This window comes from Myiozetetes cayanensis, unplaced genomic scaffold (assembly GCF_022539395.1).
Source record: "Myiozetetes cayanensis isolate MyiCay16 unplaced genomic scaffold, myiCay2020 scf10, whole genome shotgun sequence".
In the NCBI taxonomy this organism is placed as follows: Eukaryota; Metazoa; Chordata; class Aves; order Passeriformes; family Tyrannidae; genus Myiozetetes; species Myiozetetes cayanensis.
This window is the reverse complement of record NW_026086605.1, coordinates 2,339,544-2,362,666: the sequence shown is the minus strand read 5'-3', so window position 1 is coordinate 2,362,666 and position 23,123 is coordinate 2,339,544. Positions and strand designations below refer to the sequence as shown.

The 23,123-nt window shown below is 38.8% G+C and overlaps 1 protein-coding gene across 7 annotated transcripts in view; it reads left to right on the top strand.

Moving 5' to 3' along the window:
- Window positions 1-23,123, top strand: part of ATE1 (arginyltransferase 1) — a 72,607-nt gene that overhangs the window by 9,856 nt on the left and 39,628 nt on the right. For all 7 annotated transcript variants that reach the window (XR_007631501.1, XR_007631500.1, XM_050336031.1 and 4 more), the window contains 3 exons: window positions 6,423-6,455; window positions 11,740-11,921; window positions 15,310-15,409. Coding sequence is in view for 5 of the 7 variants with exons in the window: in XM_050336031.1 (XP_050191988.1) it covers window positions 6,423-6,455; window positions 11,740-11,921; window positions 15,310-15,409 (315 nt within the window). In the remaining 2 variants the exon portion in view is untranslated. The remainder of the gene's footprint in view (window positions 1-6,422; window positions 6,456-11,739; window positions 11,922-15,309; window positions 15,410-23,123) is intronic.

The following is a 23,123-nucleotide window of genomic DNA, read 5'->3' as shown; positions in this document are numbered from 1 at the left end:
TACTTTTTCTATGTTTCTCCTTAATTTTTTTGTGGTCTTGCTTAATCTCACTTTGATTCCCATTCCATTGCTAAGCACAGTGCTCAACTGGAACTCTTCAAATGGTGTTTACAGGAGGCTAATCCTAATCTAGTAAATTAAAAAATAATTAAAAGTACTCCTGGGATTCCAAAGAAGCAGCAGTTCTCCATTTCTTCATAAGCAGAATTAATGAAATTGCAACCTCAGAGCTGTCATTTCTATCTATTTTCTATCTCCTGCAGATGTAGAGCTTTAATATTGGTCAGCTCTTTAATCAGGCTTTTCTGTTCTTGAGAGTGATACCTCCCAAACCGTGGCTGTTTTCCAGGTAGAAGAGTAAAACCCATAATAATTTTTGGCTTTAGTTCAAGGCAGTGTAAGGAGAGGTTTGTTTTGGTGTTTTGTTTTGGGGTTTTTTTTTGTGAGATGTCTGTAATGCTACTCTGGAAAGGCATAAAATCCATTTCACTTTGTTTTGTAAAATAATAGTTCTCATAACAATAAGTAGTCATAAAATCCATTTCACTTTGTTTTGTAAAATAATAGTTCTCATAACGATAAGTAGTACTCTCTGCCCTTTTTATAATTACTGACATAAATGGGTTTAATTATAACAATGTAAAAACTGGACACGTGCCAAGGTAGATGGAGCTGTTTACTAGATTTGTACCAAGCATTACCTGGTCTGATTAGGGACTTGATTCTTCTGCTATGATGAAAAGTATTTCAGCCTGTAAAGATGCATTAAGGACAGTCAGGTTTCCATCACCTTAAGGTGTAAAGTCTGCCACAGAAATTGCTGTTGGATAAGGAGGAGATGGATTTCTGCTCACTGCTAACAGTGTAATGGATTTTTATCCCCTTTCTCCTTGTTATTTGCCATAGGTGTTTCCCTACATTATCTCATTTTTTTTAATTTGTCTGGTATAAATTAAACTTACCTGGAAATCTTCTCACCCCTCTCAAAACCCTTGGGCCACTCCCTGCAGGAATTCAGCTTCAAATCTGATCTGGTTGTCTCTGAGCTTTGGAGTGATGTTGCACAAAGTTGCTGGCCCTTTAAAATATTTATGCCAGAGTGTTTTTATTGAATTGAATTGGTGTCCTGGGGACAAACACAACAAGCAGTTTTCTAATTACAGGTTTCTTCATAATACTTGCCCTTAAAGAGTGCTGTGGAAGAATTGATTTCTCAGGTTTTCCCCTGTGGGAACGCAGAACTTTATGAAGCTGCAGTGTAAATACCTGGTCATCTGCTGCTTTAGGGATGTATGTCTTCCTATCTGAAAACAGTTGGTGGAAAAATGAGAAGAATTAGGGAAAACCTCAGCAGATTGTGAAGTGGTAAGGTTTAAATAGCTTCTGAACGAGGTAAATCATGGAAAATAGGTGTATCCCTGCCTACTGGAGAAATTTATCCAAGGCTGCTCTTGGATTAATCAGGTTCCTGGACTGCTCATTTTTGAAAGCTGTGAAAATATCCATGAAAAGAACCTGTTTTAATGTTTGTCCCATTCTTTGCATTTCTTCTGGGCCTTCATGGCGTGCTGTGTATGGCCCTTTATCTCAGGTCCGAAGTGACAGTCATCGTGTCCTGTTCCCAGGACTTTAAATAGCATTTACTTCTACTTCTGGGACAAAACGTGTAGATTAATTGGATTAAAGGAATCTTAGTAATGGTTTGTCTTCTTACCTGCAAATGTTTTAACTCTTGCTCAGCAGCAAAAATACCTGTTTCTGGGTAAGAGGAGTCACCTGGAAGATGATCCAGGTCTACCCCAGCTTCAGGATGATTTATCAAGGTAGATATGTGAATGTTTCAGGACATTTTGCCACCTACATCTCTTCTGTATTTTATATAAAATGTGAGAATCTCTTTCTTGGTATTTAAGTGATGGATGCAGGTGTGGAGCTGTGGAGGTCTGGAGGCAAAGATTTGAGGTGAACCAAATGCAGTCAAAACATTTTTTTTTTCTTGGCCTTTTCATCCCAAGAAGGGAATGTTTTGATCCCAATGAAGTAATCAATGGATAGTCTGGGTAGAATAGTGGGCATCTCCAGCAGTTCTTCTTAATGTTTGCCATGTAAAAATTTGAAATTAAGGATTTTTTCGTTCCTGCCTCTTCTCTAGAGAACTTAGTGATTGAACTGTGTGGTGTAAAACACTGATACAACAACACACCTAGTTAATTAAGGTGATTTTTGATCTTCAAGTCTTTTTACTCTTTGTCCTTAAGAGGCACTGCTGAAGTGTAGCTGAAATGTGGCAGCTACACAAGTTAGAAAACATTTCCATAAAAGATCATAAAAAATGTACAGTAGTTTCCAGAAAGAGCAAGAGTGAACAGTTTATTGCTGTTTAGACCTCCTGAAACAAGCGCTGTATTTAACTTTTCACCAGCATTTTACAATGACAAACTTGTAGAAAAATAATATCTGTCTGTTCCCTCTGTGAAAGTAGCTGGACACTCTCTTTGCTTTGTGCTTAACTAAATATTTGTCTTGGAAGAAAAGAATTTCGCTGCACACAAAAGATCCACTGTTTGAAAAGGTGCAAAAAATCACTGAAATACCTACAGTGGTTTTTTTCTTTCCAGGCTTGTTGTTTTTTTTTTTTTTTAATTGCCTCCCAGGAATCCACTTGAACTAATCCAGAAAACTGAGGGAGCAGTCTGGGAAACATCAGCAGTTGGTATCAGCAGCCAGTTGCAAACTTTTAGGTCTCTCTAACCGAGTTTTCTTTTTTTTTTTTTTTTTTTTTTTTGAGTGAGACAATGCTTAAAAATCAATAGCCTTGGTGGTTATTTTTAACCTTCTGTAGCTTCCCTCAAACAGCCATCCATTTTTATCATGCTCCTGAACAAGTTCTTTTGTCATTTTGGTTGATGGCAGCCTTGGCAATCAACTTGCATTTCAGGTCTCTGGTAACGCTGATTTAAAGAATCAGCAATTATTTCTCTTTGCTTAGTCCCGTTCTTGTAATGAAAACTGCACTTCAGACATGCATTTAGCCTTCAGATCCCCTCTTTCCTCAAGTGCAATGTTTTGTAGGCTCTTTCTTCACATCCAGCTCTGTTTATATCTCTGAAACTGGGGTTTTTAGCATTCCTGTCTTTTTGTAAGCAGTTGTTGAAAATGTTAAATATCCAGTCCCAGGATAAGTCTGATTCCTCTGCTGACTGAGCCCCAGCTCAAGGGTGGTTTGGCACCATCTTTTCATATAAGGATGCTACTTTTTGTCCAATTTTCCTGATTGTTACAGAAAGTTTGAGAAATTTCTTAATCTTCTGGCTCAATTTCAATCTACTTTCCTAAATAGTTTCCTTTTGTTGTTTGCTTTTTGTCTTTTTTTTTTTCCCCTTGGGAGGGGGTTGTTAGCAACCCTTACTGAAAGGATCTGTAGCTTATATTACTTGTCGTTGTAATTTTTTATTGTTATTATGAGCCTGGCACACTTATGAAAAATAAAGCAAAGAAATCCTTGGTTTGTATTAATCCCATTCAGAGACTGGATTTAAAAAAAAAAAAAAAACCCAAACCAAAAAACAACAAACAAACAAACAACCAAAAAGAAGAAAGGCCCAAATCCCATATCCATTCCTCACCCCTCTGCTCCCCAAGAAAAAGGGCAAATACTCAATTTTCCTTGACAGTGAATTGCAAATAAGAGCAAACTCTTAATATTGCCAGAGGGAAAATGATGAATGAAAGCTTTTCTGTGATGTTTTTGCACTGAAGACCCGAGAGCTGTGGTTTGTGTTTTCCTGAGAAGGCCACCATGTCCTTGTGTGACATCACAAACCTTCCCTTTGAGAAGGTCCCTGAGCTTCCAGGTGAAACCCATTCCAATTTAGCATCTGAATATCTCCCCACATTTGTAAAAGGAAGCAGGTGTTAACACTCTGGTTTTATTACCACTTTTTAAAGCTATGCATGTGCTTTTATTCCAGCAAGTAGCTTTGGGTTGAACCCAACTCTCCCTTTCTTTTTCTGCCTTTTTTCTCCCTTTGATTTAATTCTCAGTGATGTGTTCATCTCTTAGTTTTATTAATCCTGTTTAAACTTATTCCCTGTTGCTGTGTTGATTCTTTCTGGCAGCTGTAATTAGTTTGCAGCAAAGTAAAAAGGTTGTGGATTTCATATATATTATATTGCTTTTAAAAGGCTCAAGTTTATGTAAATCAGTTGGAAATTAAAATTAGAAGAACATGACTTTGTGAAAGGAATTTTAATTGTGCTTGTGTGACATAGTGAGTTATTTTACATGCAACATCAGCTTTTGGCTGTAGTTCTTTCATGGTTTATTGAATAATTTTTAATTGTATTCAGAATAATCTTGCAGGGAGTTTGTTCGTTTAGAAACTGAATCTTATGTTTTCTTCTTTTTAAATAAATTTAAGTATATTCCTCTGTTATGATGTAAGTGCTGTGGATTTGGAGGTGGGAGGGGAGAATAAGGGAAGATAACAACGGAGATCAGTGGATCTAAAATATTTGTTAGATTCTGCAGCTCTATGTGTGATTTATATTCTTCCTTAAAAAGAAAATTAATAAGCCCACAACAATAAATTGTTGGGGTTTTTTGGTAAGTGTTTCTTAATTGGCATCTAGGGAAGATTCAGAGTCTTCTGAATTTTTTGAGGATTTGATTGTGAAAATTGTGTAATAATATTTAGTAATATACAAATAACAAAACTTGCAATATTTTTTTTTTCCCCCTTAAGATTGTGATCCAAATTCAAGTGCAGCTGGAATTTTCTCCAAGTCAGCAGTACAGCTGTAACAGGATATACTCCCCAACAAGCAGAAGTTCTGCTTAGGTGCACTTAAAAAGTCCCCCCCTCACCCTGAAAGCCAAGGGATTGGCCAGCAGGGCCTGGAGAATTGAGAGAACTGTTTGAGGAGTGTTGTGGGCACAGTTTTCTCACCCTGGGGTTTAACTTGCACTATAAAGCTAAAGTTACAGATCAAGAACTATTGGGGGTCTTCTGACACCAAAATTAATAACACATGGTTTATTTTTTTTTTTCTGGAACCTGCCCTTTCGAAAAGCATCGACTGGAGGGACTGATGCACTCAGGGTGTAGGAATTTGTAACTCTCTCCTTTTTTGTTGCAGGAAAATGACTGAAAAATTCAAATTTTTAAATTACCTTTATAGGTAGTGTACATTCCCCTGCCTGCAGCAGCACTGTATGAAATTCAGTGTTGTTCCATAAGGTTTATCATTCATCCAGAGCTCAGCTGCTGCTGTGTTGGAGAGGGGAAAGCTTTGAAAAGTGCCTGAAAGGTTTGAAAAGTCCTGACTCTTTCAGCATCCCCAGGTGCTCTTGGTTAGAGACACAGAGGTTGGGGTTGTCTTCCCTTTGAGCTGCAGTGTTTGCAGATCAATATCAACGTCCACCAGAGGCTTGTTTTTATTTCTAAAATCTGCTTTGTGGGACTTTCTGAAGAAAAGAGAAAGTTTCCCTTCCTTAGGCTGCATATGCAACTCTAAGTCAGCAACTTACACTATTGGTACTTTTTGTTGTTGCCTTCCTCTCCTCCCCTTCCCTGGGAAAAATGGGATGACTGACAAGCAATCACCCCATTTTTTTTTTATTCCCCTTTAATTAATTAATCCTAGAACTTAACAGAATTCTTAACAACAGTCAGGGTTTTGTAGCTGTCTCTATATATTCCTTCTATCAAACTTTTAATTAAACATTCCTGTTTACTTTGCAGTTTGTGAACTGGTGACATATTAAATCACCCAGCTAATACAAGAGGGGAATGAAACTGTGTAACACACACCGGTTATTTAACAAGGGAATGTTTTGGGGTTAAATACATACTAGAACTTTGTAACATGTTTAATGTGGAATCCATTAATAAGGAAGTATTTGTGTCAAATAAGTAAATGGTAGTGAATAAATGTTATATTTTATTACTCTTAGAACCTTGGATGAGCCACAGATCATTAAAATATTACCTTTTTGGTTGATTATCTACATCACATCGCTTTCTATCAAGTAAAAAAATCCAGGTTTGAAATGCACTTTCAGGAGGTTGATTTTTTTTTTTCCTTTTCCCTTCCTCTTCTCTACACTTAAAATGGGCTTGCTTTTGATTTTGAATGTGAAGTAACTTAATTTATTTTAAGAATTATGAGGGCCCTGGCCCCCTTGCTTAAGTGGTGGGGCAGGTACTGACGTATTTGTGCTTCTAAACAGAGTGTGAGAGCTTATTTATGGAAATTTCATTTAAAATCTGATGATGCTTTTCAAAGATATGGCTTTAAAAGAGTATACTTGACTATTAATGTGTCTTAAAGCACTGCTAATAGTTTTCTTTGTTCTTCTGCTTTGCATATTTGGACCATCTCCTTGGGCACATGTTGCTGATGAACCCACCTCGCTGCAGTTCACACGATTCCTGTGTGATTCTCCTCTGGAGGTAGGGATTTGTCCTGAAATTAATGTTTGTTTCTTTTTCTTCTACACTCTCCGTAGTCAGCCAACCATTCTGGTAAGGGTGGTGGGTGGCACAGAACTTCCATCATCACCAGCTGGTAAGGAAGTGATGATACTTCTGGGTAATCAGCTACCACTGAATGTCACAGCACTGCATTGGAAAGAAGAAGCAGAAAGTGCTGTGTCTTTGCTGGGTTTTGATTTGTTTCTGTGAAAAGAAAAGAATGTGTAACTTGCCAAACTCGTATTTGGCTCCAGTCTGAGGTAAAGGTTGAGGAGGGTTGCTGCTCTTTCATTCCAAGTGGGTTTCTTGCACTGTCTTTCTTGTTAGCCCTAAAGAGTTAAGGGCCTCCTGACTGTAATGAAATTGTCAGGTTATAGTAATTACACCGGTAATTTGATCTGTCGCACGTTGAATGAATCCATGTGTGGAGGGTTTGTTGCTTTTCTCTGCCGAGTCCGCTGGCCTTTGCATTCCTGAAGGCTGAAGAGTAATAGAGCTCATTAGACTTTATAGGAAAAGGGCTTTTATCACCTCGTCAGCTCAGGCAGCAGACTGCCATTACAGTCTTCATTTTGTGTGGCTCCGTAGATGTCGATGCACACTGCCCTGCCAGGTTTGCACTGATATTGTTTCTTACAGACACTTTTTATTGACATTTCCAAGCTTGAATTAAATTTTGTGTGGCACCACCGCAGATGTCTTCAATTAGATGAAGTTAAATAAAAGGGGTTATATATCAGAGGCCACGGGATTCTTGAAATTCTTTATTCTGAAGCAGTTGCCACAAGCAAACCTAGCAGTGTGCAGTCTGTTTACTCTTTTGAACAAAAATAATTCGGAATAGAATTTAAACCTTAATGTGTTTTCAATTTGTCGGGTTTTGAATTTTTAATGTTATTATTAGCTGCGAATAGCATGAACACCCAAACTCTTCCTGTCTTTTTTTTTTCGTTTTCTCAATTTATTATTCAGTTTGGTTTCTGTTTTGGCTAGGGGCTCTGGCACCAAAAAAATGAATGCTTTAAAAAAAAAAAAAAAAAGATACAGTGTGTAGTAGCAGAAAACTAGGCAGTTTTCTAGCAGTAAACAGGGTCATGTAAAGAGAGGTTTGAATGTCATTTTAACCATCCTTTTGTTTTAGAGGCTACTTTTAAACATTTGCCATTTTACCACTTCACACGTGCAAACACAACCTTGTCATGGTGGTTCAGAGTGGCCTGAGGACTCACCCAGACCCTGTGTCCTGGTACCCTGCTGCTGTCAGGGGGAGAAGGGCACGAGGAAAATCTGGGCTGCTCAGAGTGATTCCTAGTTCTTGGTGCTCAGAGAATTAGGGGGATGTTCTGGGCCAGTGGCTGTGTCATCATCACTGACAGTCATCTCAGTGCTTGTTCTCCTCAAGGTTTTCCAACAGCAGTTGGAGTGAGCCTCAGCACTTGCATGTGCTGTGGCGTTCTGCAGTCAAAGGATGATTTTGTTTTGTTTTCAAATTACTCTCTAATTGCTCTTTAATTTTTTTTTTTCGTGTTGACTGATGTGAAGCCTTAAATTGTCCATTTCATAACGCTGCTGTCAAAATAATCTTTTTGAAGGAACTGGTAATTTATACCCATTGTTTTGGGTGTGTCTACAGCAGTTTTTTTTCCTGCATGTATTTCTGCTCCGTGGATTTATGAACATTTGGTAAATCAGTATTATGGGATCTTTCTGTAGCTGTTTACACTCAGTTCTTGTTTAAGTGTCCTGAATACTTCTCAGTCATGATCTTGGTTGGCTGCAGCATCCTTCAGTCTTCAGGGATTCACCTGCAGAACACGGCTCCAGCACGATGGAAAGGGATCTGTTTTCTGTTGTGCAAATGATCATTTGCTCCCACTTTGTTTCCTGTTATACCTATGAAGAGGCTTTTGAATGCTAAAGGACTGAAAGGTGTTTGTGAATCTCAGTCTTTGCTCTTCAAAAAGCACATCAGCTTCTGCTTTGCATTATTTTGTTTATGGAGTTGATACTTAATTTTTAGTGATATAATAATAAATGGTCACAGGTCTGTAATTCCCAGGATCTCCTTCTGTAGGATGTCATATTTTACTTGCATTTGATACATTGCTCAGGACTAAATAAAAAACCATATTTCATGGAGGGATTTTGGCAAATTGCTTTTTTTTCCCCAGTCATCTCCACGACCTTTGTGTGGTGATGCTCAAAGTCTCTTGCTGCTGAAGTCCTTCGTGCCCTCACAGCTTCACTAATCCTTGTAGGATTTTAAGCTCACTGTGAGTGTAGCTCAAATTCCAGACTTTTCCAGTCAGGTGCAGAAGCTGGCTCTGTAAGGACTGTCATATTGTGATGCAGTGAGTTGATTTATTTAGTTTAGATCTGGAATCACAGAACTGTTCAGGTGGGAAGGGACATGTTGAGATCACCTGCTCACTGTGGGCCATTATTTGGTCCATCCTCTGAGTCCAAACCTCTGTCCTTCTGCTCGGGTTGGATTCCCTGTGTTCCTCATTGCCCAGGATGCTGTTGGCCTTTTTTCCTCAGCACAAACATGCAGTGCTGCCCCTCTGCTGCCACAGCCCCTGTTTGTCAGCTGCTTGCACAGCATCTCCACCAATCCCTAATTAAAAGGGAATACCTGGCTAACCAAGGGCTAGAAATCTGCCATATGTGTGTGCCACTGGGAAAGGAACTGCTGGAATTAATCACTTTGCTTATTTGGCAAAGAATTTCCACTGGAGTGTAGGAGTCAAGAGTTTCCTGCCTTTTTTTTTCCTCTGGGTAAGGGATAACATGGATTTCATAACTTCCTCCTCCTGCCATCCACAAGGAGGGGAAAATGGAAAAGTTCAAAATACGAAGTTTCATTCAACCTTCCAGAGAAAAATACTCATGGGGTGTAGGGGCAGGGCCCATTTTTGGTAATTATAAGTAAAACACCTCTTAAAAATTAAAGAATGACCAATGTGCCTCGAAGAAAATTGAGCACTCTCACCATCATTGAAGTTCAATTATAAGCAGTTATTACATTGAGATGCACTAATTGGGCAATATATAATGCCAGTTCTATTAAATATTTAAATTTTAATCATGTGTTTTAAAATATGAGCAATCAAATATGTTCATGGATCATTAGCTAGCAGAACACTAAGATAGGTAAAATTAACATGTAATGGAATATATTGTATTTTTCTCTGCATTACAGTCTAAACATTGGAGAGAAAATTACATGGTTTTGTCCTGGATTTAGTTCTTTTTTTTTTTTTTCCCCAATATAATCAGGTTTTAATAATTCATTGTATTGAAATATGAGTATAAACTGTTAATTTGAAATAAATTGGTCCCTCTGGACTGTTTCCAGGCCAAGGCATTGTTTTGGTTAGATAAGGTAATACCCTTCTGCTGGGTCTTGCTCACCTGATGTCAGTGGTGTATTTTACATCACCCCTGACAAACATGGTCCCAGTGGAGATGTCAGTGGAGGGAATGGCATAACCTGCTTCAGGAAAATGTTTCATACTCTAGACCTGGCTGAGGTCAAATTGCCTGGATGGTGCATAGGAAATCAAGTGAAAGGAGCCAAGTATTCATTGAGAAATGGGAGAAAACGTAACCCTGACAAGCATTACAAAGGATTACATTGTAGGAGGACTTTGGAAGGAGGAGGAAAGTCTTACCCTTTTTAAAATGTTATTTGCTTAATGTAATGGGGATCTCTGAACACTCTGCCTGAAATCAGTGCTGTGCTCGTTATGTTTGTTACAGAACACAGACTCTTTTATGTTGCTGACATTTCCCTGTAACTGCATTAGTGAAATAACTGTAGGTTGGACTTTACCAGAAGTTTTTTAACTTGAGTTTGCAGAGTTCCAGTGACCAAAACCCCTGGGATGCTCTCTGGAGGTTTGGGGTCACGCACAGACACAGCATTTCTTTAACTTTCAGAAGACTTTGCTTTGGGTGAAAAGTCTTTTCCATCCTCCTATACTGCAGATGGAGCTCTCAAATGCTTAACCAGTTCACTTTTCGAGTATTCATAGCTCCACATCTACTTTTGTGCTGTATGGCTGTATAAAAATGCAAACAGTTCGTTGTGTGGCCTTTGTTTTGGGACTTGCTGGTCGGATGAGTGAGTTGGAATGATTTTTGCTCACGTGATTGATTTCTTTTGACACATGTGGTACCAATTAGAGTAATTTCTCCTGCCCATCATCTCTTCAGCCTGTGCTACTGTATCAAAATACTTGATTAAACCCACCTTCTGTTGTTGTAATGCAAAACAGTTGGTAATAGCAGGCAATATTGTCAGATTTATTGAGTGAGAAGCAGCTTTCTGAAGACCTGGCAACGCAGTGGAAAACATGACTAGATGGATAATTAAGTTGAGCACAGTGGAATTCGGGATTAAAGTAAACTTGACGTGGGAGAAAATGGAATGCCAGAGTTGGTTGTGTAATACAGTTTAAATTAGGGGATCGTTTTCTTCTTAACTCGAAGCATCAGTTTCTGGCTCGAGGTGCTTTACCCCATCCAGAGGCAAACTTCACTGCACATCCAAAACCACAGCACACAACAATAGCCAGCTCTTTGGTGTTTTTGCAGCAGATTCTCTGACGTGGCTGACAAAGCAGTAGTTCCACAGATTTTGTTGCAACACAGTTTCAGGTTCTTAGATAAAAGGTATTTCATTGGTCACACAGAGAGTAAACCCTAAAAGAGCAAATGTTCCATAAAGAATTAACTGTTCACTTCTTTTTATGGAATGCTCCTCTGATGTAAATTTAATGGCCACTGTGAGAAACTCAGTTTTTGTGGCCAAAGTGCTGCCAGTGCTTGGGAACACAGAGGGGACAGAGGGGTCCTTGGGAAGGGCTGGCACAGGGACATGGCATTCACCTTTCTGCTCCTTGTTGGAGAGTAGGTTGGTCACATTAAAGGCTGTCTGCAGAATTTGTTTGCATGTAATAGTGCATTAATAACTTGATGAATCACCTTGTTTTATCCTGTCAGTCCCATCAATGCTCAGTGGCTATTTCAGGTTTGTGTTTGGGCTGTGGGGTGCGTGGGGTTTACCCATCATAAATACAGCAAAGTCACAAATGATCCAGGGAAATAACGCTGCTTTCCCTGCTTTTCACATTCCTTCTTTTCCTGAAGGCCAGAGTAATTTTTCCCAGTATTTAGTTGTGTGTTAGAATTCTTCCTAAGGTTGTTTTCATACTGGAATTGTGGCAGGCATTGACATCCCTCTCTTGTTTCCCTTTAGGCAGAGCACGCCCCAAACGGACCGGAATGTGGCTATGGATCTTTCCACCAGCAGTACTGGCTGGATGGGAAGATAATTGCTGTTGGTGTCATTGATATCCTGCCCTACTGTGTGTCCTCTGTCTACCTGTACTACGATCCAGACTTTTCTTTCTTATCTTTGGGAGTCTACTCTGCATTACGGTAAGAGGACATTTTCATTACCTGCTTGGATGTAACGGTAAAAACTGATTCTTGTGTCTAAACTTGTGCATTTATTTTCTGTCTAAACATATACTAGTAAAACTATACCTAGCAAAATATTTCTGGTTGTTTTTTGTGTTTGTTTGTTTGTTTTTTAAATTCTCTGTGATTGGTCGCATCCCAAATAAATTTTTAATTGTCATCAAGGCTAGGGATGTATCTTTCTCATTAGCTAAATACTTTTACAGATTAAGGAAACACTCAGAAATGAAATACCTGGTTTTTATTGCCCCTGAAAATAATTTAGCATTGCTTGGTTTCAGCAGGAAAAGCCCCTTTTTTGTTTGAATAGAAATAAGTTTTCCTCTGACCTTTTTCTTAGCCCAGTCAGCAAATGAAATTAATCACTTTTATAGTTTTATGCACTTTGAGATCATAAATAACAGAGTACCTAAAAAACATTGTCTTCTGAATTAGTAATCTCCCGCTGTACTAGCACTAAGTATATTTTTCAGGTGTGTTAATCTCATTATCTTTGCCTTTAGAAAGGCTGATGGAGAGAGTAATCCTATGAATTTTAAAGCCTTAAATTAACTATCAACAGTCTTGCAAAACAGTAGGAATAGTGGGTAATGTCACTGTGAACTAGACTTGTATGTGAAATTGCACGTTACTGGTTTTCTTTCATAAGCAATTTTATTATTCCATTATTATTATAATGGGGGGGAAAAAAAAAACATAGTGAGTGGAAATACTTGTGCATCTCGGTTTTTTTCCTTACCTTTCTGCTTCTCTGCTCACATGAGGTGAGTTGGTGACAGACATGTGGTGTTCCCTGGGTTTGAACCTCGTGGCAGACTTGTCTGTTTTCAAGTCTGAGTTTGAGAAGCTGTAGCACAAGTTCTTTTTGCCTGTTGAGGTTTGCACTGAGCTCCTCCAGGTCCAAAAGAAGCACTAAAGTTGTGAGGTCCAGTTTTCTTCTCTCTCCAAGACATCCTGTTGAGAGGCATCTTCTCTGTAGGTGGAGCTTCTCAGCTGTTTTTTAGTGTTACCCAGCAGGGTGGGTAAATGGCATGACTGGAACTACCTAAAGCACAAACACTATTTTTAGGAAACTTTGTGCCACATTTACTTCATAAACTTTTGCTTTTTGTAACTAAGAAACCACGTGCAACTTAATCGCTCATAAGTCCAATCTGAATTTGTTTAGATCCTTAGGAAATCAAGAGATCCCAATCAAAATCTGTATTTTTTTTTTTAATTCTCCTTTTGGGTGTATTCTCTTTGTGATTTCTGAATAACCCTTATATGAGTTGTGCAAATGCACATGTCAGAGTTTTTCCCACCACATTCATTATTTGTTTCTATATAACAAATTTAAAGCTGTGTCAGTGCACCAGGGCTCAACCTGTGAAAATCAGCTTGTAAATTCTGTGGCATTTAAGGCAATAAAAACGAGTTCCCAACAGTCTTAGAGGGAACCAACTTTGTTCTTCTTTCAAAAAGGGAGGAAAAAAAAAAGTGGAGTTGGGGAGGATCGAGGAAGTTGCAAAGGAAACTGATACCATCAAAGCTGTTGCCAGTGCTAAGTCTGACTTTTGTATTGATGAGCTGGATGTTTTTCTCACTACCTGACTCCTAATGTGCCATTCTAACTCTTTATAGATATATAGAGGACCATAAATGAAAGGTTTACAAAAGAATAGTTGCAAGTCCATGGTGCTTTTTTTTGGAGGGGGGAAGATTTAGGCAGAAGGTGTGAAGGTTGTGTTGTGCCAGGCAGTGACACATCCTTGCTGCTCCTGGTGTGGAATGATGGAGTCAATGAGGACTCTCCTGCACTGGATCACAGCACACACTCCTGGAAAGCAGAAAGGAAAGGATGTCACAGCACCCTCCCAATAAAACTTTACCTGGAGTGGGGTGGACTGGGTAGATAAATGAAGGACAGAGGACAAACCTGAGGTCAAACCTAGAGCAATATCACTGGAGCCTGCAGGAATGTGAAGACACTGGCAGTGGTTCAAGCTCCCTTTCCTATCAGAGGCACTAATTTGGTTGCTTGAAGCCTTGCTGCCCATGGTAAGACGTGCTGCTGCAGCCCAATAATGTGATTTTCCCCTGTAGTATTCCAGCTTTTGAATTTCAGGAAGGTGTTTGTTTAATTAGGTCCAGGATAACCTGCATGGAACAGTAAGGTGGTTTAATTTCATACTACGACTCATGAAGATTTAGGTATAGGAAGTGCATTTTTGTACTTTTTTTAGTGGTATAAATCTCACTTCTGGAATCTGTTGTATTTGTCTGAATTTTAAGATATGGAATAGGTTTGGTTTCTAGTCAGGCCCCTGGTTTTGAACAGATACTGAGTGATAACAAACTCAGGATTGCCTCAGCAAACCACACACAACTGAAATGTTAAATTTTCAGTACATTGAGGCATCTTTCTCACTAATTTAATATTAAGTGATAAAGAATCTCCAGGATTTGTAAATGCTTCCTATATTCATGTACTGGTATCTTGGATCATAGAGGAGTTTGTGCTGGAAGGGACCTTTTAAAGGTCATTTGCTCCAACTCCCCTGCAGTGAGCAGGGACATCTTAATTCCTTTGTCACTGAAAGCAAGAACCCACATCCCTGTTTTGCTAATTTGGTTACAAAAGTGATCTGCAAAGTTAGAAAAGCTGTAAAAATGATCATTATAGAGGAAGCACTGGCTGAACTGTTGTAATAGCACTGCTTTCCTTGTATCAGTGAAGTAAAAAGCAAACTTATTTTGGAATTCACTGATGCTTTTCTTTCAAAATAAACGAGAAAATCGTACCAACAATCATGGGATGGGTGAAAAATACCTTTTGTTGCATAAAGATGGACGTTTTTACGTGCAGATTGTTGGGACACAAATGATGAAACAAACAAGAGGCTTATCCTTGAAGCTATTTTTTTTTAAAATACTCTGATTTCTTGAGCCAGGTTAGCCAGTCTGTGCAATGGCTGGGGCCAGATTTCTGTAGAATTCCAGCATACATGAATATTAATAAGAAAGCTGTTAATCACAGGCTATTAATCACTTTTATTTCAATTTCAAGTCTGGCAGTTGGCAGGACAAGGCACAAAAATGAAAGTATTTCTAAGCTTGACGTGGTGTTGTGCATTTTGATGATTTGTTTGTTTGGGTTTTAAGTCCTAATTTTCAGTTTATTATGTTTGGGGTTTTTTTAAAAACATTAGTTTGGAGTTTATGATCCTCATATTTTATTTTTCAGAGGTCTAGTCCTTTAAATAGATCAAGAGCCAGGTAGCTGTAAAATATTTCAACATGAAGAGGTAAAATGACTGTAAGAATCATATTCAAATGTAATTAAGTCTTTTCTTTCCTTTCCCAGGGAAATTGCTTTTACCAGGCAGCTTCATGAAAAGGCTCCTGATCTCTGTTTTTATTATATGGGTTTCTACATCCATTCGTGCCCCAAAATGAGATACAAGGTAAAGTGTGTTTTTACATATTTCCTTAGTGTGCTATTATTCAGAGCTTTTGACAGTGTTCACAGTAATATAATATTTTGTAATTGTCATTTTGGATTTTAATGTAGGCTTTATATGGTTAAATGTGAATGTTGGTTACTATTTAACTTGGCTTAGGAGTTTTTTTATTATTATTATTTTAAATTTAGCTGCGTGTGCTCTTTGTTACAGCTTGGCTTAAGAGCAGTTCATATGGAGAGGCTTTCAAGATAATGGTTTGTCATTGGGTTACCTGGTTGTGTTTACAGTTATCTCTTCCAGTAGACTGAAATTCTCCCTTTTTTCAGGTTTTTATATTATTGGAACTGTTGTTTGGTGACCAGAGACAGTGATAAAGATGCCTTCGTGGGCTTGGCTGTGCTTGGGCTTCTCCTCCTTGTTTTTTTGTTAAAGATGGGGGACTTTTCTGCCCCTGAAATCAGTGAGAAGTTTGGTGAGCAGCAATTTTGAGCCAGGTAGCAGATTTTGGAGGGGCTCAGGATAACCCACAGGATACTGAGGGTAACCAGTGTCACCACCCCTCCTTTGGAACCCTGTTGGCTCCAGCTTAATTTAGCCCTGAGTGCCTAAGAGTGTCTTTCCTCTGTGTTTTAGAGCTTTTCTCTGTAAGTGCATCATTGCTTTTGAACATTATTATGATACAACCCAAGCACTGAACATTGATAGCAATTTCCTGGACGTTTACACATTTATATCTGTTAATAATGTGAAAAGATAAAATGCTCACAAAATCTAGAGTAAGAGGGGCAGTGCCTTCATTTCCTTTTTTCCTCCCCAAAAGTGTGCTGGAAGTCTGCAATATTTTCAGCTGTTTTGCAAATATCCAAAAAATTGTGGGGCTCATTAAAATTTCAGCTTTTTCATGGTCTACACTTCAGGTGACCTCAAAGGTTCAGTCTCCTGAAAATAACAAATAACAAATCCCTCCCTCTATTTTTGTTAGATGTTTGTCTGTGTGTGTGCATGTCCCTTTTGCCAAAGTTCTGCAACCTGCAGGGTTGAAGATTTGTAAAAAGAATGCATTTGGGTTGCTGGGGCACTTGGGAAAAGAAACAAATCTGGCTATAACAGCAAAAAGTGTTCCAGTTCTGAAAGATATCATGGTTAACAAACTTTGGGTTCAGCTGCTTGTAGTGTTTTATTAAAAACATGAACTTTGTGTACGTGGATTTAATAAATGTAATAAAGTAGCCAGCGAACTATTTAAATACAAAGATTAATTGCTAACCTCAAGAGCCACTATACATTGATGTTATTTATCCTGGTGTGGTGCCTGTTCTGTTGGGCCAGTGCTGGTATCTGGAAATGATTCCATCAGGAACATGAGATTCCCACAATGCTCCTAGATTTCATTCTCAAGTCTTGGAAATGGATTAGATTGTAGTGGGGCTATTTTACTCTTTGTTTCCCCCACAAAAACCCTTTTTCTTCCCTTGCTTAGACTTAATGATTGTCTGATATGGCTGTGATTGGGTAGAATGTGCATTTTAGTCTTCCAGAAACCTGCACATCTCAGTGTGTTTAGGTGGTTCAAGCTGAGGGGGGAGAAGGAGAAAACCTGCACTCAGGTAATTAGAACACACAGAGACACACATAATGTATTGGGAGAGCAACAATTCAATCAATTAATTCTATTTTATGTTTCTTTTCCTGGGCATATTTGTTTTAGGAGCAGCCAAAAGCAAGGCAATTGGAAAACCAAGTTGACATTAATTCCGTGTAGTTCCACTTTCCCCTCACTGAAATAATACCCCAGAAACCAATTCTGAAGCTAAGCCCTGAAATGGGTCTGGATAATGCTGCTGCTCCTGGGAAGGGATTGGGAATGCAAAAGGAGGGTGGGCAAGCACTGAACTTTGCAGATTAAGTAATTTCAGTAATGCCTGGTTGACTTAGAGGCATTACATGTTGGAGACTTTGCTTTATTACAGTTTAATAGAGATGTTAGGGGCTCCCTTCCCTTAATGGTATTAAAATGGAAAGAATGAGAGGCTGGAGGGAACTGTTGTTAATCTGATGGCAGGTAAGGAAATTAAATAAAGGAGGGGGAAAAAAAAAAGAAGGAGCTGGAAAGCAAACCCCACAGGGGGTTTATCCTTTGCTTGTAATTTTCTTTGCAAACTTTCTCCTAGAATTTTTAGGAAGGGAGGCTCAGCACAGTGTCACTTCTCTGTATAAGCAGTGTCATGTGAAGAACACCTACACCTTCTGGCACTGAAAGTTGTAGACACCTCTTCCTGGATCCTGCCTTTTTTATGTGTGTAAAATAGCAGTCAAACATTGTTTTTTAAATCATTGGTAATATCTGGTGGTATATCCCAGTGACTGGTGTTTGGTGTGACAATGGTATAATTTTAATCTTTAATTTTTTATAGTATTATGGTATAATATTGGGCAGCTGCTGGATATTTTTAGCTACAGCTGGACAGGTCAGAGAATATGTGGGGGTCACTGGGTGACCTTTTCATCTGAAGGATTATCTTTCCACAAATGACACAATTTGGGGCATGAATAGTGTGTAATCCAATGGAAGATTGGAGGCCTGAGTGTCCTGGAAGCCAATCCCAAGTCAGGATTCCTGTGGCTCAGTGGCAGAGTTGAAGAACTCTGCATTATCAGGCAGGAAGATGAATGGTTAGAGTATCATCTGACCCATGGATCAGACATAATTACAGAGGTTTTTAAAAATAAAGCTCCCTTTTGACTCACTCTTCCCATTCCTTTTGTTCCCAAGCAGCCTTTGCATGGATTGCAATGGGATTTTAAAACAGTGGAGTCCCAGGGAAATTACTTTAAGATGGGGAAAGGGAATATATTGTGACATTTAGACTGTTTTTTAATTCCCAGCTTCTCTCAGATTTGTTCCCATGTATGGGTTAATATTTATAAACTGGTAAAATAAAATCAACATTAAACTGAGACAAAAGGATTTCTGTAGTCCTGTTCGCTGTGTTAATATGGAAAAATCCAAAGGAAAACCTGAAGCAATGGCTTTGTTCCATTTTTTTTTCTGGGTAGGTTGGGGCAATGCAACATTAAAATGGTTCTCTGAAGAAATTCATGACCTTGTGGCAAACCTTCTCAGGCTCTGTTAGATGTGGTGGTTCTTATGTTGGAAAATAGTCTCCTGGAAGATTTTCCAGGAGTCATAAGATGCAAAGTCTTTTTCCTAATGCATTTTGGAGCGTGTGATCAAATTTTAAGTATAAGCAAGTATTTTGCTTTCAGATGAGGTTGCTCTCAGGGTTGTTTCTCATGTGTTTAAGTCCTGTATGTGCACTTGTTAATGTTTTTCACCTAAAGACACTTGTTTACAAACATATTTATAGAATTACTGTGTGTTTGCTCTTGGGCCCCTGTTGGCGTTAAATCATTTTCTCCTCTAAGTTTTAGTGTGGGGAGGGATTTGTTGGTGACGTTTTCTAGGGGAGTTTCCTTAGTCCAGGGCTTTGTGAGTTGGTTTTTTTTTTCCTGTGTCAATATTTGCAGGTAGATGCTGCACTTGGAGCTTGTATCAGCACTTGTTTTGGTCAATAATCTGCTTTCCCTGAAGCCACTCCACTGGTGCTGGTAAATAACTCCCAGTGTCCTTTGAAGTGCACAACAGATTTAATGTCTGCTTGCTGTGTTATCTCTGTGTGCCATTTTCAGACCATTCTATGATGGGGAGAGGTGTTTTGACTGAAGCCTTTATCCAAGACTTGTATGCAGGCCAAAGTAAATGGAATTATTTCAAACAGTCTCCTTCAGTATCAAGCAATGGCCAGACTTCAGATACATGGAATAATACCAGAAAGGGCTCTGAGATGTCAAAAAAAGAAACAAAAGGCTGGTTCAACCGTGATTAATCATTGTTTAAACTAAATACCTTGGGCTGACTGTGGTTGTAAGCGGTGCCCCTGGAATTTTATGGCACTTGAGAGCCAATTTCTTTGGCTGCTTTCAGGAATTTCAGCATCCCTCCTCCTGCAGCAGCACCAGTGGTAGCCTGGACATCCCCAGGATCTGCAGAGGTCTGGCTCATCCCTGCTTGTTCCATGTTAGCACATGAACTAGTGGCTTTTCCAGGATTAATGTTGTCAGTTTACAGGAATAAATCTACATTCCAATTAGTACAAAACAATTTTTTTTTTTTTAATATAAACAGGTCATAGATAGTCAACTAAATATCCTGACAAGTCAGTAGTTGTTACAGATTGCCAAGTTGTTATTTGCAATACCATTTGGGAATAAAGAAATGAAATATATGCATTGTAAACCCATTATCTACTCTAAGATAAAGCAATAAAAGTCGTGACAACACAGTGGGTTTTGCTTTTTTTGGCAAGACTTCTAAAAAGAAACAGCAAATAATATAGACAAAAACATGTAATAATAAAACCCTGCAAATTGTAAGTTGTACAAGTAGGGGGGATAATCCCTGTTTTTGTCTTGTTAACATCTGGATGCCCACACTGAATAAATGGAACTTAACAACATTGGAATAAATAACTCTGAGAATGTGGGGCAGAATAAAAATATCACAGGGGAAAAATTGTAAGTTCTTTAGTTATTGATGTAATGCTAGTGATAAGTATTTAAAAGCTTTTCTTGTGGACTTTCAACAGCTTTCTACAAAGTGTTTGAGGACACTTTTTAGGTTTCTTAAAGATATTTATAGACAGATTGTGAAAACTACATTATTAGGAGCATCAAGAAGCAGAAATCAGGAGTTGCTCCTGTCATAACTGAATGTGGACAGGGGATTTCCAATGAAAATGTAATTATTTAAAGCAGAATTACAGTTTCCATGTTGTTTTGTAGCAGGTAAGCATAGTGAATGCAATTACTCAATCACTTTATTTTTTTCCAAAGCTGTTGGTTTTTACTGTGTGTAATTGGTGAATTGTTAGTTCTTCCTCAGTGCAAGTGTTGAAGCTGTGCCAAATTTCACACAGCACTTGCAGGGTTAAAACCAATTGCAATCCCATTTTTCTGCTAGAACCGAACACAGATCTCGGGCATGTCTTTTTACTTTATTTTTCCTGGTGAAATATTTTGAATGAGGACTTATTTTTTTGCTTGTTGTTTAGAACTCCTTCAGGAGAAAAGTGAACGCATCCCTGGGGCTTTACTTTTCTAATGTTGGAAATCTAGATTTCTTTCCAGTTGTTTACTTGAAATGTAAGGTGACTGAAGTGCAGCAGAAATGAAGTGAAAATAATAATCATATTTATGCCTGATTGTATTATTTATACACTTATATTAGGGCAGGAAGACTTTGTTCTGTAGCTGAAGTGAACAAGTCTCAGTTCTGTACTGGTGGACATTTCCTGAGTTTTTAGAGATAACTTGACTGTCTCTGTCAAAAGCAGCTGCTGAGAAGAATTATTCAGGGTCATGTTAATAAACCTCAGGCAAACCATCTCCTGAATGATAGTAGCTGGTAGAAATTTATCATGTCTAATTCATGACTCTGCATTGTCATAAATTCACTGCTTAGTGCTGACTTACACTAAATCTTACTTGAAGGCTCATTTGGGGGCTCCATAGCAACCATTAGAAATTAAAGTGAGAACTGTAAATTGTGAAATACAGAGACAAAAGAGGTGTGGGTTTTGTTTGTTTGATTTTCTTGTTGTTTTGTTTGGGTTTTTTTGTGAGGGGGAATAATATACCTCCCAGTTCACATGTCTTTAATTTTTCTGCTTCATCTGAGGAATGAGATCACAATTCCCATTTCAGAATTATTCCAATCTATAAATCCAGTGGTCCTTGCTAGAAAGTGTAAGAATGCATGGAATTAAGTGGATTTTTAAGGTTTCTGTGAAGCAAATGAATTAATATAGTGCTGCTTTACCAGCTTCACTTCATTTTTTGTTGGTTTAATCATTCTGCATGATCTTCAAATGCCACTTAACACCCTTTACTTCTGAATTTTGTCTCTGTTTGTGGGGCATTCCCCAAAGTGAGTGAATTTGAAAATACAGAGATGGACATCTACAACCCTGTGATGCAAAGGGTTAAAGCACATTTATGAAGATGCTCTTCACTTTTCCTAACATCGTCCCTGTGTGAAGCTGTCCACAGCCAGGCCAGTTTTCAGGGCAAAATATTAAAGTTCCTGGGTCCTAGAGAGAAATCAGCCCTTCAGATGTGTGACTGAAGTCATGGAAACACTGGTTAGTTTTATCTGTGCACCACATTTATTGAGGGTGGCAACACTTGGAGTGTTGGATCCCTCGTTTGACTTCAAATCCAACTGCTCTTATTTTTGCAATTTTGCTGATGATATTAGCTCTAATTAGGCAATATTGTCAAGTGGAATTTATTTGGTCTGAAAGCCTGGAGCTCCTGCTTTTCCTGGCTCTGCCCTATTTCTCTTGTGGTCTTTACAGTAGTTGCTGGCTGACAGGCCAGTTAATCTGCAGGAGATGTTTTTTCTCCAGTTTTCCAGGAAAGATTTAATGGGAGATACTTTAATGAGGCCTGGTTTAGCTAAGCCCTCGTCCATTTTACAGGGGTATCACAGTACGTTTCTCTGAAGTGTTACATTTAATCTAGATGGCAATTCATTACTTTGAATGATTGTTTTCTTTGTCTGAGTTTGTTTGGCTGCTGACTGTACTGAGCTTCCAAGCAAAAGTATAACTAATGAACAAAAAGTTCTATTATTTATCCTCAATCCTGATATTAAACACAGTGCTTCTGACTGCCTGGTTTGCAAAAGGTTCAGCATCAGTGTTTGGGTGGGAGTGAGACCCAGAATCCTTTCTTCAAGTCTCATTTTTTAGGCTTTTTGTCATTTTTTTTTATGCTTTTTGTCTTTTTTTTTTTAAGCAGTCCAGAAGATTTTTATCAACTGATGTTTCTCTATCTTAGAGAATGGTGGCTAAAATTAGATCCTCAGATGCTGAGATCAGCTTCTGATATTTGTTTATGTGAGTTACTGCCTTCATTGTACTGAGGAAGGTGGTGAGTCCTGCAGGCAAGGAGGAAGGGTGGAAAGGAGAAAAAAAAATGGGAATTGTGCAACTACAAAGTTTTCAGAAGGGGCTAAACTGGGATGTGGGCTGAGTTATTTTTAGTGTCAAGGTTTGTGACTACGTGACTGGGAAGGCACATGTGTATATGCTTCGAATTTCTCTGCTGCCCCTTCTGCTTTAGCAAAATCTGGGCTAAAAGTTGTATTTTTCTTCCTTTCAGGAGAGAATATTGCATTAAATGAGTTGACAAAGCATGGAGGGCTTTATGGTTGTTCCTTACAGTGCTTGTGGAGATCTCCTGACTGAGTTTTTATCTTCCTTATCATAATAAACTATTCTTTATAGTGTTGTAGGAAATACTGGAAGTGACAGCTCAAAGAAAGCCATAAATGAAGAGTAAACCCCCAGAGCAAGGGTGTAATAGCCCTGGGGTGCAGATGATGCTAATTAATCATGTTTTCACACTGCCAGCATACCCCTGGCATGGGAGGAGCTGATTTCACGTTATCCTGCAGGAGCCACCACCATCACTCAGAAGCATTTAATTCAAACCCAAATCCATCCCCTTGGATTGTCCTAGAGCTGGCAGTGGGAGGTTTTGGGGCCTGCCAGGCTCTTGGGTGGGTGCTGTGTTTGCCCAGACTGTCAGGAGGGCACTGGAGCTCCGAGAGGTTCCTCAGAGCAGAGCCCCAAGCGGGGAGGGTCAGCGG